The sequence below is a fragment of the Lutjanus erythropterus genome, chromosome 11 (genome assembly GCF_056507025.1).
Source record: "Lutjanus erythropterus isolate fLutEry1 chromosome 11, fLutEry1.hap2, whole genome shotgun sequence".
NCBI classification, from domain to species: domain Eukaryota; kingdom Metazoa; phylum Chordata; class Actinopteri; order Lutjaniformes; family Lutjanidae; genus Lutjanus; species Lutjanus erythropterus.
Window position 1 is genome coordinate 29397455 of NC_139327.1, and position 14783 is coordinate 29412237.

The 14783-nt window shown below is 40.1% G+C and overlaps 1 protein-coding gene across 12 annotated transcripts in view; it reads right to left on the reverse strand.

Moving 5' to 3' along the window:
- The window catches only part of LOC146319304 (uncharacterized), a 44258-nt gene that overhangs the window by 14634 nt on the left and 14841 nt on the right, over positions 1-14783 (reverse strand). For 4 of the 12 annotated variants that reach the window (XM_084729909.1, XM_084729908.1, XM_084729901.1 and 1 more), the window contains 10 exons: positions 14048-14113; positions 13784-13921; positions 13367-13588; positions 12135-12285; positions 8709-9041; positions 5780-7069; positions 3867-4112; positions 1805-2278; positions 1413-1505; positions 1029-1109 (listed from right to left, as the gene is read on the reverse strand). In XM_084729909.1, the coding sequence (XP_084586035.1) occupies positions 1029-1109; positions 1413-1505; positions 1805-2278; positions 3867-4112; positions 5780-7069; positions 8709-9041; positions 12135-12285; positions 13367-13588; positions 13784-13921; positions 14048-14113 (3094 nt within the window). The remainder of the gene's footprint in view (positions 1-1028; positions 1110-1412; positions 1506-1804; positions 2279-3866; positions 4113-5779; positions 7070-8708; positions 9042-12134; positions 12286-13366; positions 13589-13783; positions 13922-14047; positions 14114-14783) is intronic. The other 8 variants (XM_084729905.1, XM_084729907.1, XM_084729906.1 and 5 more) reach the window with 8 other exon arrangements.

A 14783-nucleotide genomic window follows, 5' to 3' on the forward strand; every position in this document is an offset into this window, starting at 1 on the left:
TCATTGTTCGTTTCACTGACTGAGAACCACCCTACACCTTCAACTTTTAACATAACAAGGTCTGCTGGCACTTACACTGCCTCTGGCAGGATTAGAAATGGGTGAAAAGACTTTCTGGTGCCATGCAGGTGAGATCAGCTCAGAGAAAGATACACAGCTAGCTTCTTCCTACTGGTAAATGCATACAGTTTCTGCAGTCCATTGGAGGTTTTCCTTCAATATTAAGCTACGTGGACAATGTGTGTTTAATGGTACATGTAGCATTCAGTTCACAATAGAATAACTGCCATGAAGATAAAGTTAAACTCATCAAAATGTAATAAAATGTCTCTCTAAACAGATCAATGATGCTGTATGATAATTAATTTAAATATAGTAAAAATATCCTCCTACATTTCATGGCCAGTATTAGATAATGGTGTGCTATCTTGGCCACATCTCCCACAAATGTCTTCCTGGTTAAATAAAGGCTAACTTTCAATGATCTCAACTAACCTAAAGTTGAAATACCATTTTGGGTTTATTCTCAAAATGCAACAAGATGGGTACCAGTCCCTTTAATGTTTAGCCTTCACATGTAGTTGCTCAATCTTCATACAGAAACCAGACAAGATGATGAAGCACTTGGGGACAATCGTTTCACTGGAGAACAATTGCAACATGTCACAACTGTGATAATGTTTTTTTTTTTCTCAAACAAAGGTGTGGCTATGGGAATGGAAATACACACATATCATGCAACTAGTCTGCAATACACTCCAACATGGATATTAAAGAGAAGTTACCAGTTAGAGTTACCATATTGTTAGTTTGAGCTAAGCTTAGCTAGGTGGCAGTGGTCTCTTTTCTGGTTATTCCATCCCTGTAAAGCATTTGGTCGCACAGGTGATCGTTACAAGACTCACACAATTTGTGTTATTCGCCTGCTAGTCAAGCAAGTTAGCAACAGCTGAGTAGGTTAACTGAGACTAATGCTAAACTCATGATCCAATGGAGGAGACGGGAGGACATGCATGCATTCAACTCACATGTCTGTAGGTGCAGACAGATCGCCAGGTTGATAAACGGTAGGTGTTTGCAGTGGACGGTGTAATTTGAAACTGGCACGACTGAAATTTGTGTAGGAATCAATTAGCAGACTCTCGATGCCCAACCTTAGAAATATACAAACTTTGCACTTCACAAGGACAAGCAATAGCAATAGTTTGCTTTTGCAGATTTGCATACAACAGAAGAGTGCACTATAGGCCTCTGCAAAGGTCGGTGCTCTCAGTGCACTTCTAGTTATTAGAAGTTAGTGGCAATATGCGGTATGTTCTGACTGTATTTATGCTTGGTCTGCAAAACCGTTTTTGCATAATATCTCACACCATAACAAGTTGTTTTAAGGACAGGCCGGCAGAGAGACTCACCCTCTGTACAACACCCCAACTACTGCTGACATGAAGCCAGCAGGCGCCTCCATCTGCTCCTCTGCAACACACACATCTGCCTCTGTGCAGGCACTACCACACACACAAACACACACAGACAGCCCCATACACGCACACAAATTTTGCTCTTTACTCATCAGAAGCTCTCATGAAATCATTTCCATTTGAAGCACCGGTCTAACAGCATAGACGGAGATTGAGATGAAGCGTCAGATGAGGTTAATTGCAGCTGTTGAGTGAGCTCTGGTTAGGCTGCAGCAACACACAGGAACATCAGTACAGGTGTGTGTGAGTGTTTGTCTGTGTGTGGAGGTTTGCGTGCAAAACCAGGCATGTCATGCTGAGCTGCACGGGAACCATCACTGACTCACCCCCCTGTTACACCACCCTCCTCCTCCTCCTCCTGCTTCTCTTCCTTCTCCTCAGTGCTCTTTCTACTTTCCATCCCTCCGGTCTCTGCTGTGGTCTCCTCCACAGTCGCCCACAGCTGATTCTCTGCCTTGCGCTCCGGCTCCTCATTGTTGACAGAACTCTCCTGACCACCAGCCTCGACCTCGGCTGGTTTGTCCTCCTGTTGTGGTTTTCCTGATGGATGGAGAACTTCTTCCGGCCGCAGTGCTGGTTCTGGTTTTGTGGGCAACAGTGGCTCCAGCGCCAAAGCCATGCGCTCGCTGGCTGGTTTGGGAGAGGTTGCTGGTTCCACACTGGGTCCCTCTGGCTCTCTGGGTTCCTCTTTAAGTGGTGGAGCGCCGGGTTGAGCTGGAAGTGGGACTATGGGATGTGTTTCTGAGTCTTTGGCTGTGACTTCCTGCCTGACAGGGGTGTCTGTCTCAGCAGCATCCTCTCTGTGTGAGATAGAAGAAAAGAGAAAACAAATGAAAGAGAAAACCATTACAATTTTCCCAAAAAGTTGGGACATGTAAAACCTAAATAAAAACACAATGCAATGATTTGCAATTGCTTTTTGACCTGTATTCAACTGAATACAGTACGAAGAAAAGATATGTAATGTTCACACTGAAAAACTTTATTGTTTTTTGTAAATATACACTCATTCTGAATTTGATGCCTGCAACATGTTTCCAAAAAATCTGCAGGAATTTAAGGATTTCACCATCTACAATCCATAATATCACTAATAGATTCAGAAAATCCAGAGAAATCTCTGCACGTGCCATGGCACCCTGAGCTGATTGTTGCCATTCTACACAATGCTTGTGATTCAACCAGCGGCGCCTCGGGGTATCCCAGAAGCAGCTTTCCACTTCAAATATGTGGCAAGTCTATTTTTAATGGATGCCACGTCATTTAGCAGAGAGCACGTCAAGCAGTCAGGTAGTCAGACACAGAAAAAGTAGAGAGAATCTGGTCAGACTTGTGGAGGACGGTTCAAAGCCATGGTGCAGACGTGTCGTGCCTGGTGGAACCAACCAGTAGGGGACAAGGCTGAAAACCAACACTGAACGCCCGTGACCTTTGACCCCTCAGGCGGCGCTGCATTAAAAACCCAGCTAATTATATACAGGATGCTACATGGGCTCAGGAACACTTTGGAAAACTGCTGTTATTAAACTCAGTTTGCATCTACAAATGCAAGGTAAGATTCTACCATGCAAAGAGAAAGACATATATCAACAACATCCAGAAAAGCTGCTGACTTCTCTGGGGCTCATCTGAGACGGACTGACACAAAGTGGAAAACTGCAGCCTGAAATTATGCTAAAAGGTACATACAGGTACCTGGAGCAACATATGGTGCCATCTAGATACATATTTTTCAGATACGTCCCTGCTTATTTCAGCAAGACAACGCCAAGACACATTCTGCATGTGATACAACAGTGTGGCTTCGTAGCAAAACAGTTCAGGTACTAGACTGACCTGGCTACAGTTCAGACCTGTCTCCTATTGAAAATGTGTGGTGCATTATGGAGCACAAAATGCGACAACAGAGACTGTTGAGCACCTTAAGTTGTATATCAAGAAAGAATGAGAAAGAATTTCACTTTTAAAACCTCAGAAATTAGTGTCCTCAGTTCCCAAACACTTACTTAGTGTTGTTAAAGAAAAGGTGATGTATCACAACTTGCCCATGTCCCAACTTTTTTGGAACCTGTTGCAGGCATTAAATTCAGAATGAGTGTTTTTGGTGACTGTTTATATTTACAAAAAACAATAAATTTAATCTGTTTGTTTCTTTCATTTGTATTCAAATGAATATAGGTCAAAAAGCATTTGCAAATCATTGCATTCTGTTTTTATTTCCATTTTACATAACGTCCCAGCTTTTTTGGAGATGGGGTGTTACATTTTACTCCATCAATAGGAAGCCAGACAATCAGCGAAGCAGACAGACACACAGGTGGTCAGAAAGAAAGATAAAGCTGAGAAGCAGACAGACGGACAGACAGACGTCCCCTCATCCATTCTTACCCTCTGCACAAAGGTTTTGAACCCTCCTTGGCAGAGATTTTTTCAGGGGTATCTTTCCCACTTCTCCCCTCTAGCACTTTCCATAGAGGAACCTCTGCATCAGACAGCCTCTGAGGAGGTGGCACCGGGGTCAACACCTCTAATGTAACACTGGGGCCAGGTGGAGTACATGCGGCAGATATTTTCTTTTCTGGGACAACAATATTTAACAATGAACCTTCCTTTAAGGCAGAGGGTTGCCCCAGACTGGAATAAGGGGAGAAAAAGAGGAAAATGTACAATAAATTGAAAGAAAGTGAAGGCAAGTGGAAAAATATCAAGAAGAGTTCGACAGGAAAACCAGTAGGGGTGGGCGATACCACAAAATTCAAAATCACTGAATCAAAATGTTTTATTATTGGAAGCAGTTTGGTAATGTGTCATGATTTATGAGAATGCTTCATTAATAAGCTAATTCTGAATACGTTTTAATTACCACTTAATAATTGTCACTGTCTTTTGACTACGTTCTTTCCATCACACGTGTGTTAAAAATAAAGGACAGCTTTTAATGGTGAATAACCAGAGGTGTGGTCTTAAGTCACGTGACCTGTACTCAACTCAGATTCAAGTCATAACTTTGAGGACTAAAGACTTGACTTGACAAAATCAAAAAAGACACCAGTGGCTATTTCCTCTCTTCCTGAATCAACAAACATTAACACTACTCATTCCAAGAAACTCAACACTTAATTCCCTGCAGATTCACTTTCCAATCTGACAGCGCTTAATTAGCTGCAGGAGAGAACCACGAGGAACTCAGATCATGTTACTGAGCTCCAGCTGAAAAAAATTACACCCAAGACAATTTTGTTTTGTTGTTTGTTGGTCAACAAAAAATCTACTGCAGTATGCAAAAAAGGCGCAGGTCGAAAATTAGAAACAGGGACGCAACAGCTTCCAACTTCAGTCAACATTTGAAGCTGCACAAAGAACAGCAAGTCTGTTGTTAAAACGGCGTTACATTTGGTGAAGGGCACATTTTGACTTGTTTAGGACTCGAAACTCCAAAGTTAAGGACTTGGGACTAGACTTGGAAGTGTCTGTGACTTGCAAAACAACGACTTGCTCCCAGGTGTAAATAACATATGCTCATTGTGTGAATTCTCTAATCAAATGCATGCACACACAACAGCGGCGGAGAAGCAAAGAGTGCAGCACTAAACGTGTGACTAGTGTGATATGAGCAAACCTGGCAACCTACTGCAGACCGGCAGCTATCATGGAAGGGGGATAATCCAAAAATAATCAAATGCGGATTCAAGGATCAACTTCATCTATTACATGAATCTCACTCCCTTGTCTAACTCTCATGATCCCATTCTCTGTTGCTGTTTATTTGGGAGGCTTGTTATAGATTCCCACAAAATATAAAGCTAACATTTATAAAAATACAATTAAACTTCTAATGGCCGCTGTTTTTAACTAATTTAAATGTTGAAACCAGGGATATCATCAGTCTTGCTTGAGACCTGAGAGTTTATACTTGCTTGTGACTTGCACATGTGTGACTGTAGCATATATCGATACTCAAAACAAGACTTAGTATTGGTAGTATTAATACTTTGGGGATCAATCAGCCCACCCCTACCACAGAGACAATCAATAAAGTCTTAAAATGAGCAGAGAAACACAAAATAATCACCACACAAAACAGAGAAATAATCAAATCAAAATAATCAAAGTTGATGCCACTTTTGAGGAGAATCAGAGCAACAAAAGTGACCTTTAAAAGCTCAAAAACGCTGATTAATTAATTGATTGATTGATTTTATTTGCTGATTAAAAAGCAGATGGCAGCCACGTGAGGTATAAAAACAAAATAAATCACCCACAGTGAAATAATTTCTTTTAATTTCTGTGCTGTAACTCACCGCTCGCTGGAGTTTACGGAGGCGGAGCTCGTTTTATTAACTGACTGAGGGGTCTTCTCTCTGTCTTTTGATTGGCTGAGAATTTGTGAGGATGATGTAATGCTGGTTTTGTCCAGAGGAGGGAGGTGTGGAGCAGGAGGAGGAGGAGCAGAGGACAGAGGTGTGAGTGTGTGTAAACCCAGAGATCTCATCTTCTGCTTGTCCTCGTCTGACTTGTTTGCCTCCAGACTGCAGACGGGAGCCGCTTGAGCCTCCTTCCTTCTCTTCTCCTCCTCCGCCTCTTTTATCTTTCTTTTCTGCTCCTCCTCTTTCTTTTTCCTGTCTTCTTCCTCCTTTCTTCTCCTTTCAGCTTGTCTGTTCTTCTCATCTTCCCTCTTTTTCCTCTCCTCCTCCTCCTCCTTTTTCTTCCTCTCTGCCTCCTGCCTCGTCTTCTCCTCTTGCAGTCGCCTCTCTTTCTCCTCTTCCTCCTGTTTCAGTCTCTCTTTCCTCCTCTTCTCCTCCTCTTTTCTCTCCCTCTCTATCCTCTCTTTCTCCTCCTTTAAGAGTCTTTCCTTCTCTTCCTCTTCCCTCTTTCTCCTTTCCTCCACTTCTTTGACTCTCCTCTCCTCCTCCTCCCTCTTTCTTCGCTCTTCCTCCTCTTTCATTTTCTGTTGCTCCTTCTCTTTTTCCTCCTTCAAGCGTTTCTCCTTCATCTTCCTCCTCTCCTCCTCTTCCAGGAGCCTCTTTTTCTCCTCCTCCCTCCTCCTTTGTTGCTCTTCAAACACTCTCCTCTCCTCCAGCCTTTTCTCCTCCTCCTCTTTCATTTTCCTCAAGAATGTCTCCTTCTCAAGTCTCCTCTCCTCCTCCCTCCTCAGTTTTTCCTTCTCTTCCTCCGCCTCCAGGAGCTTCCTCTGCTCCTCTTTTTTCTTCCTCTCCTCCTCCTCCCTCTTCATTTTCTCCACCTCCTCTACCCTCAGCTTCTCCTGCCTATCTCTCTTCTCTTTCAGGAGTCTCTCCTCCTCCTGTCTCCTCCTCTCCCTCTCCTTCTTGACCTCCTCCTCCTCCTGTAAGAGTCTCTTCTTCTCTTCTTCTAATAATCGCTTCCTCTCCTCCTCGTGTTTTCTCATCTCCTCCTGCTTCTGCTTCAGGAGCATCGCTTTTTGCTCTTCCTCCTTCTTCCTCCTGTTTTCCTCCTCTTGTTTTTTTAGGGTTTCTTTCTCCTGCTCTGCCTTCATCAGCACCTCCTTCTCCGTCACTGCTCCCTCTAACTGCTTTTCTCCAGATGCCTTTTCATTGGTTTTCTGTTCAAGACTGCAGAACAGAACAGACGGCCATTTTGACCATTTTCAATTTTATGTGCAATAACTTTGTTGAATTACAAAAATACAAACCTGCAGGTACCTGACTCTCCTAAAAATGTCTGTACTTTAATTTAAAATGTTATTTTTATATAAATTTGTTCGTATAAATTAGGTTGCAATTTATTTGAAAGTGCACTAATAAATCAATATCAAATTAGACAAAAACTAGAAATAACATGTTCTTTATTAGACCCTTGTTAGACTTTATTAGAGGGTAATTAGAGGCACCTTAAAACAGTACTGTAAATTAAAGTCTATTAGTTTAGTCTATCCCACTATTAAAAAGTGCAAGTGAAATCAGATTACCTGTCTACAATGTTACAATAATGGGAAAGTAGCACATATGCAATTTTGCTTTATTTTACACTAGAGTTCTGTTCTAATGTGTCCCTAATTACCCACTAATAAAGTCTGATAAAGGTGTAAATAAAGGGTCTAACACTGACTGATACAGAAGATATTATTTCTAGCCTTTGTCTAATTTAATACAACTACAGATTGTTACGTCTTATTAGTGAACTGTAAAATAATTTCAAAAGTAGTAAGTAAAGGAGTAAAGAGTGTACTGCTGATGAGTCTTGGTTGTTTAGCAACTATCCATGTCTCTATCAAAGAAACTTTGCAAGCGGTCTCATGTTCCAACTTGCCAACATTATTGTCTTCACTTGAAAAACAAATTAAGAACTTTAAGAACGTTATAGGAGAGAACGGGGACAGTTCTAATTCTCTGTTTCAGCAGCAACACCTAGCAGAATTTTTGTGTTTTGCACTGAAATTTTGACACAAAGTACCTTTACTCACTACAAATAGCAATGTTTCCAACTTAATTGGTTTTATTTTTTTGCACAGTTAAAAAAAGCACACAAGACATAGCAGCAGCAGAAGCAACTGGAGGTGCGGAGACGTTATTATTTGTATCTGTATCTGTTCAATCAAGAAAATAATCTGTATCTGTATTCGGATATGAGAACGATGCGAGCGTGGTTTATACCAGAAGTCACGTTAAATCGGTCAAATGTTTTATTTTCTAATTCACTGGCAATGTAACTGTTTGTTTGAAGAAATTAACTTACATGGTCAGAGGGAAATCAAATAAATTTACAGAAATATGGAACACTTTTATGCAATTCCTGAAAAGTGGTCAGGCTAAAATTAATGACTGAAATTGATAAATAAAACAGCAGCACTGTTAAATCGTTCTTCCACTTTTTCCCTACATGTCTGATGTTTGAGGGTGGGAAGAGTGTTAATGTGTGCATGCTCTTGCTATGTTTAAACAAGTTTATTTTTAAGTCTTAGTAATTCTAGATTAATCTAAAATGTGAATTGGATCTCTGCTGATTATTATCCTACAGAAATATAATACCTTAAATATATGCAATCATTACATTTTAGTGGCATGCATGCTGATGAATATATAATTAAATTGGACAAAATATAAATGTTGGTGTTATTTCATATTTTACATCCTAACAGAATAATTAATTAAACCCCTAACTGGGTATTTATCATGACAGATTATAGAGTTAGAGTTAGTTAGAGTGCTTAAGTTCTGGATGTTTATTTTATCTGTGAATCCAAATACTCACCCCGGAGGACACCTTTTGATAGTATCCCTCTTAGAGTCGTCCTCCTCCAGAAACAAGCCCCCTGACTCTTGTCTCTGGTTAAGTGACTCAAAGATGATGTCATCAAAGTCGGGCTCGGGCTCAGGCTGTGCCAGTGGCGGCTTTTCGGCCTTAAAGGTGCTAACAGTACTTGGCTTTTTCATATCAGTATTCCCCTGAACTTTTGGCTTTTTAGTAGTGATAAATGCCGCCACAACAGTGGTGGAGGGCTGCTGGTGGGTGGAGCTTTCACAGCAGGAGAAAGGCCATGGAGGGGGCGGGGCTATTATCAGCTCTGAGCGTGACTGGGCAGGACTGGGGACAGAAATATTGGAGGTCAGGCTCAGGAGACGAGCGGGTGAGGTGTCACGGCGTGCAGGAGGTGATTAGGGTGGGAAAACGGGCAGGTCACAGCGCAGAATAAAAGACCACCTGATAATTATTCAGACTGCCGAGGGTCAGTGCAACAGGACGCAGGGTACAAAAACACTCTGCAACTGTTAGCACATGTTAGCAGGAAGGAAGCACAAACACCAAGAACAAAGCAGCCATGAGGCCTCAAGCAGCTGTGGATCGACAAAACTCTCAGCCCTCGATCAACAAACACGGATCAACTGTTACTCAACCACACATGTCAGCAAGATGAAGTTCTGCCTCCGTCAGCACCGAAGTGGGTTAACTTGAGGCCATTTGGACTATAATCAGTTCAAAAAAGTGCTACTGCAGTGTAAAAAAAAAAAAGTTGAGAAAACCTGTAATTTCAAGGCAAGAATATTTTAGTTTTAACTAAGTCTAATTTATTTATTTGTTTATTTATTTTAGATTAACTTCAATCCTTGAATTTAAGAAACCCCCCAAAATTTGTATTTAAAGGTGCTCTATACAACATTTACCATAGAGGTCACTGTAGAGCAACAGCAGACCAAAACAAAACATAATTTACTCAAAGTAAAGGGGGGGAATAAGGGTCTTCTGAAAACACACGGCTCATAAAACTCAGATCTAACTGTCAAACTAGGAAGTGCTGCTCATGTGTGGATCAAGATTATGTTACTACATTGCTTATTTTTTGCTTAAAATGTTTCCAGATCTTGGGAAAAGTGATCATTTTAAACTAAACTATGATCTTTTTCTAACCATAACCCTAAACCTGCCCAAATCTCAAACAAAACATTGTCACATGATAAAAATAATTAGTTTGTACAATGTACACATTTTTTCTACACTACAAAGTTAAAATTATCTCAACAAAACATTATTAGTTGGTAAAGTTTTCCAAAATTTAAGAGTTTGAACTGGACTAAAAACTCAAAAATCTATTGGAAGTTGCCTTGAAATTTTGTGTTTACTCAACTTTTTTGTTTTTACAGTGTTTTTACAGATGTTGCAATCTTTGTTGTGCAAAATATAAAAGACAAGAACGAAAGATTGGAGGAGGAATAATGAGAAAATTTCTTCACAATCTGTGATGCACCTTCCAACAGTGACAAACTCACCAACAGCACTGCTGGATTACCGAGGACAGTGGTTCTCAAAAGGATTCATTTAAATTATCATGAAAAAATGTTTCTTTATTTATTTGTGTACAAAATGCTTCATAGTTCAACAAATAATCTTCTTCTTTAAATCTAAAAATCATATTCAGGTTCAAGGCTGGGCCTATTACTGATCCTTTTATGTTTTTGATTATTACATTTTAAATATATTTTATATTTTATTGTGTATTATTTATCATTTTATTTTATATATGCAGTAAGAGTGAAACACAATCTCTCTTGATGTGTGTGTGTGTGTGTGTGTGTGTGTGTGTGTGTGTGTGTGTGTGTGTGTGTGTTATGGGTATTCTGTGTTCAAATGTTTTTGATACATGTCTAATATAGTTTTTATTCTTATAAGACCACTTAAAATTTTTTCGAAAGGACAAACATGAGGGGGTCCTCAGTATATCTTCCATCATGCAAGGGGTCCATGGCTGTGAAAAAAAACTGAGAACCTCTGACCTGGGGTAATCTACAGTTGTGCACCTTAAAGGAAAACTCTGACATTTTGGGAAGCACTCTTTTTCTCTTTCTGACTGAGAGTTAAATGAGAAGATCGATACCGCACTTAACTTAATGTAACAGGCTGGAAACAGGAAAAACAGCTTGCCTGGCTCTGCCTCTGAGGTTAACAACATATTAAAGCTCATTAATTAACATGTTACATCTTGTTTGTTTAATTTGAATGGTATTATATCTTGTCTGGGTGCAGAGACTTCATGGACTTCGTTTTTTTGGCTGGAAACAAAACAAACATGATATAATGTGTTAATTAGCAGAGGTGGGACCAAATTATTGTTTTGCAAGTCACAAGTAAGTCTCAAGTCTTTGCACTCAAGTCCCAAGTCCTAAACTTTGAGTTTCGAGTCCTAAACTGGTCATAATGAGCTCTTCACCAAATGCCAGTTGGCAGTAGTTGCGTTTCGCATCTATGATTTTCGACCCTCATGTTTTGCAGAATGTAATAATTTTTTGTTGAGTAATTTTTCTACAAAAAATTGTCTTTGAACAAAATTGTCTTTGGTATCATTTTTTCCAACTGGAGCTCATTAACTTAATTTTAGTTCTTCATTGTTCTCTGCCGCAACTTGATTGGATGCTGCTGGACTGATTCAAACAAAGTGGATCTGGGGAATTAAGTGTCGACTCTTTGAGACTGAATTGCATTAGTTTGATTCAGGAAATTAAAGAAAATTAAATGAAAATCAATCACAAGTCACAGGTGCTAAAGTCCAAGTCGAGTTGCAATTTGTTTTTTTGAATTTGTCTAAAGTCATTATATATGTGACTCAAATCTGACTCGATTCCAAGTCGTGACTCGAGTCCACACCTCTGTCAATTAGTGAGCCTAAGACATGCTGATAGATTGATTTTGTTACCTTTGGACAGAGCCAGGCAAGGTGTTTCCCCCTGTTTCCAGTCTTTATGCTAAGCTAAGCTAACTGTCTCCGGCTTGCAATGAGATCTTTTCTATAACTTGTGGTAAGAAAGCAAATAAGCCTAATTATATTTCCCAAAATGTTGACATATTCCTTTATGCAATCATGCAACATCAAGAACGTAAAGATGTAAAGATTGTTCTTGTTGAAACAACGCAAAGAAGAAGAAGAACAGGAAGAAGAATCTGAGCTTTCTGGCTTTTTAAAAGCTTGTCATCTTTTCTGACCCATTTTCTGATGTAAACAAGTTTTGTCATCTCTAATGCTTCTCCAAATCTCTGCTGGAGCTGCCACCGGTCTCGAGGACGCCTCTTCTTCAGCTCTGTGGTCTGCTGACACATTTTCTCTTCACACAGCCAAACACATCTCTAAGGATCCAAACCGAGCAGTCTAAAATTAAACACTCGTGTGGTTTCAACCCATGACCTCACCTGATCCTCTCTGGTTCAGCTTTGTTTTCTGTGACGCCCGCCTTTGAATCCTGGGCTGGTCTGATGTTGACCGCCGTCTGGTTTGTCTCGGCTCGGCTCAGAGGACTTGGAGTTATTTCCTTGTCAGCTTGAGTGAGGGGGGACGTTGAGCCTATAAAGAGCAAAAGAAAGGTCAGATAATGAATTGTTACACTATGAGAGATCTTTGCAAGAAAGGACGACAACTGTGGCTGAAAAACACGCTGACGGGTGGAGGATTGTTTGATTAGATGGTGGGTGCACAGGCTGCTGAGCAATGGAGCAAACAGAGCAGCTGCGCCCCCACAATTAGAGCAAACACACTTTTGCATCTCCACTTTTTGATCATACAGTTTTACTCTTTTCAAACATTTGAGCCACGCAAAGGAAGAATCTTTAACCCCCCACCAAATCTCAAAAAGTTCAATCCGACCAGTTTTAAGTCTTTTTCTCGTCTTGACGTTCTGATAAAATCAAACATATTTAATATCGGAACAAATCAGAAGGTCAGGGCGTTCTCCCCAGCACCAAACAGGAAGCTCTGCAGGCGCAGTCACTGCCTATTTAAGATTTTTAAAAAAGATCAGAAACAGCTTTTTTCGAAGGAGTACAGCTCTCTTACCACTGGATTTTATCTGTTATCTATTTTATCTTTTCTTTAATGGTTATTTTTCCATTAGTTTATCTTTTTAGCTGATTTATCTGTTTTATTTGTTATTTATGAAGTTGATTTTGTATTTCATTATTCTCCTGCTTGATTTTATTTGACCCTGTTTGTGAAACATTTTGTAATGGTGGTTTTGAAAGGTGCTATATAAATAAAATTGAATAATAAATAATATTATTGTTGTATTCTCTCTTCACTTTTCTCTTCTCTCTCTCTTTTTTTGAGATTTATGTCTGTAAATGTGTGGCAGCATTTCAGTGTTTGGTGGGTTTCTTTTATAAGCCCTCATGTTTTTTTTTCATCAAAACTGAATATTTTTGGTTTTATTAAATGCACAAATAAAGAACAAGAACTGAAGCAGCAAACCAAACAGTTTTTTTGGCAATGTAATTATTATTATTATTATTCTATGCACATTAAGTATGACAGATCTACAAAAAAACCTGGCACTTTTAGATGTTAAATAAACATCATCATTTTCCTGCCATACTAATCTTCTCACATCCCCACTTTTAACTATAATTAGTCGTTCGTGCTGCTGGTGTACCTGACTGAGCAGGAGGAGCAGAGGGACAGACAATGAGCTGAGCGTGAGGAGAGGAGAATAAAACAGAGGTGGACAGAGAAGAGGAGCGAGGAGTTGAGGAGCGTGGGAGGGAGGCGGGAAGGGCTGGAGCCACGGGGTCACAGAGAGCATCGAGGTCCGGACTACTTAGCAGAGGGACGGGGGTGATGTCAGCACCAGATGTCAGCCACGCCCCCTGAACACCTGAGGAAAGTAGAGAGGAAGGACAGGAAAGACGAGGAGGAGAGGGAAATGTTAGAGATTAACAGATTTATGAGTGAAATGATGAGGGGAGACACAGGAGAAAGGCTGGCAAATTAAAAATGCAGGAGCAAGAGAGAAGAATAGGCAAAGAGACTGCAAGGAGGGGAATAAGAAGTTACTTTTAATGTTGGTTACCTGACTCTGAAATTGAAGGGAGAGATAAGGGGAGAGGAGGTGCTGATGCAAGAGAAGGGGCATCAGCAGCAAAAGGAGAGGGAGAGGTGGGACGGGCGATTGATTTGACGATCTGCGGTCTGAAAATGTGAGAACGGCCTGGTAGAGAGGACAGACAGCGAAAGACATCATAAGCAAACAGAAGGAAGGGGAGAAGAAAAAAAGATTTTTAAATATTTGAAAAGAATATCAGACTGGCATCTCTTTAGTAAAGCAGAGACAAACCAGAAACTGAAGTCAGTTCATCCACAGTTTGAACCTCTGGGGGGCGCCGCTGATGTGAAACAGGAACTGAAGAGAAGAGAGGAAAGTAGAAAAAGGAGTGACGAAGAAAAGAGGAATATAAATAAACAAATGTAAAGAGTGAAAGAGGAACAGGTGAGCTATTATTTCTCTTCATGCACTTTACTAATTATGTTACACGACAGAAAGGAAGAAGGAAGTTACAGCTCTTTAGTTCGGCTCTTTTTCCAAAAATTAGTGGTGTCACAGTGATCAGATTGTTATTACTGTGATATCATTAAAAAGGCTGAATTCAATGTTTAACTTTCTTAAAGTTCAATTCTTCCAAAAAGTTTTATAATTCGTTCTCATCTCTTTCTCTGCACATATGATGTATAACTTCAACCGTGCAATAATGACCTGACATTACAGTAACTCTGTGCAATAACTCCACCATATACTTGTGCAATAATAATTCAACTGTGCAACACTCTGGTCTACACACTGGAATCAATATAGCATCAACCACTAATGTATTCACTTCATTCACTTATTTATTGACCCATTTTCTGCTTTTTTACTCTGCTGTTGTCAGACTAATATATATATATATATATATGTGTGCATATTTTGATACGATTGATTTTGATAAGTTGATCTGACTATTGGATAAGATTAGAGCCCCACAATGGTGTGATCTAAATCTTTAAATAAACCTCCATTTTTTTCTCTGCCTCCG